Here is a 2,290-nt window from a genome sequence, read left to right on the forward strand (position 1 = left end):
CATTGCCGCCATTTAAGTGATGCTTAAAGGGACAGTTCACTATTATTTACTCAATGTTGTTCCAAACATGAACAAATTATGGACAATTTAAGGCAAGACACCACAGGTTAATAAGGAAGTTATAACTATTAGATATCACCATACATTCCTCAGTTGATTAATCATAGTATATTTTAACTCCTTCGAGTTAACGAGTTATTGACGAGTTATCTCGTCTTTTACAAGAAAACGCTTCCCCGCCAAAGACGAGTTTTTACGGCTTTTCGTGTTTTCACCGTTATACACTCGGGGGCGCTATTACGCATCTTCTGAATGAGTACAAAACCTCCCGAACAAAAACACACGAGAACAGGACGGAGAAACTAGCGATCTCTTATGTAAACAGATGCATATGAAAAATAATGCGATCATCAGCAATAGACAGCATATAAATGAAAACAGCATAATGTTACGGAGTAAAATGTTGATCCAGGAAGTGGTATATGTCTGTGCAAGCTTTGGAGGTGTTGATGGAAGCGATTTACTGGATTTATGCTTTGATAATCGTACTGAATATTATCCAGATGTAGTTTTTGATAAAAAGTTAAGGGCATTATTTTGTATTACAAGTTTTCTGAAATGTTATGCTTAAATATGCAAAAGATGCATTATTAAATACACTGCAAAAAATGAATTTCTTAGTATTTTTGTCGTTTTCAAGTACAAATATCTAAACATTCTTAAATCAAGATACATTTAACTGAGAAGATATTAAGTCTTGTTTTTTCTTAAAACGAGAAAAAATATCTGAAAAATAAATTTGTTTTCCCTTTGAATCAAGATAATTTTTCTGATCCCAGTGGCAATTTTTTTTTTTGTTTTAAGCAAAAACGAACAAAATTTGGATACATTTTTTAAAAAACAAGACTCAAGTAAATTTGCTTCTCAAGTAAATGTATCTTGATAAAAATTTTTTTAGATATTTGTACGTGAATGAAAACAAGACAAAAAAATTTTTTTGCAGAGTAAAAATTTGAAATTTTTATTAAAATTAAGTATTAGATATGCACTAATTTCCATACATTTTCAGAAAAGAAATACGAACATCGGTTCAAAATTTTGCTGGCATATTTTTACAGAGGGGTTTTTGGATTTCTCTTTTATTTCAATAAATTAGAAAATACTGTCAGAAAAGAAGGGATTAAAATATATATATATATCAATCAGGTGAATCATATATCAACAAACCAGAATATATATAAGAATAAAACTCTAAAGTTTGGTGTAAATACTGCTGAAGTGGAGAAAATGTATTGGAATTAAAAGTTAAAGTTGCAAATAGCTAAAGTGTAATAAAATAAACACTTAAATGTGTATTTTAGAGGATATCTAAAATAAGACTTGTTATGGAGACAAAATAGCCCAAAATCTCAAAACTTACCTGTGCATGCAACAGTTTTAGTAATTTTACTAAATGTCTTCCACGAAAGAAAAGCTCATACGGGTTTAGAATGACATGAAGGTGAGTAAATGCTCATTATAATTTTAGGTGAACTGTCCCTTTAAAGACCCCCGGCTGCTTGGCACAAATATCTGGCACAAGACAGAAATGGTGCGTCTTGAAGGCAGTGACGGCCTGTTCGACGCAGGATTTCTGAAGAAGGCACAGGAAGTCGTATCTCAGTCTGTGTGTTCAGTGCTGTTGTTTGGCGTTCGGGAGGAAAAGCAGGCACAGGTCGCCCTGCGCTCCCCTGCGGCAGTGCTGAAGACCCCAAACAGAGCCCAAACCCCTCCATACCGTGATGAGGGATCAAAGTAATAAAAGCCTCCCTGGTTGGTCAAATAAACCCCAAACAAGTGGAAATACAGGCACGACCGAACCCCTGTTTACTGTGTAGGGGAAGGACAGATCCTTCAGTCTTTAATTCCTCTTGCTCGTCGTTCATGTTCAGCGTGAGTCTGTGTTTTCACAGTTCAGTGACGTGGAGCGGGTAACTCGGGGGCGGGTGGGTCGGTAGAGGGGTTTTTAACCGGTGCAGGTGGCATCGGTGGCACAGCAGGTGCCCATCCAGCGGGTAACAGCGATGCCCCTCTTCATCATTCAACTGCAGACTGCAATCCTGCAAAGCATGTGTTATTGTCTTAGTGTGTTTGATAGAAATGAAGTCAGGCCTTTTTCAATGAATCATCACCCTTGTGGCTGGATCTACACTGTAAATAATTTAATGCACAAAGCTTGCTTTACATCTGCAAGTCATCTGGAAAAATCCATAGCCAGAGGAAGAAATCCAGAACTGTAGTGTGGTCGGTA

The 2,290-nt window shown here is 36.6% G+C and overlaps 1 protein-coding gene across 1 annotated transcript in view; it reads right to left on the reverse strand.

Annotated features, from left to right (window-relative positions):
• Positions 1 to 1,412: 1,412 nt before the first annotated feature.
• wtip (WT1 interacting protein) overlaps positions 1,413 to 2,290 on the reverse strand; it is a 33,185-nt gene continuing 32,307 nt past the window's right edge. Inside the window, exon 8 of the mRNA XM_016546838.1 lies at positions 1,413 to 2,099. Within this exon, the coding sequence (XP_016402324.1) occupies positions 1,947 to 2,099 (153 nt within the window). The 3' untranslated portion in view covers positions 1,413 to 1,946. The remainder of the gene's footprint in view (positions 2,100 to 2,290) is intronic.

Source organism: Sinocyclocheilus rhinocerous, unplaced genomic scaffold (genome assembly GCF_001515625.1).
Source record: "Sinocyclocheilus rhinocerous isolate Xijiao unplaced genomic scaffold, SAMN03320098_v1.1 scaffold942, whole genome shotgun sequence".
NCBI classification, from domain to species: domain Eukaryota; kingdom Metazoa; phylum Chordata; class Actinopteri; order Cypriniformes; family Cyprinidae; genus Sinocyclocheilus; species Sinocyclocheilus rhinocerous.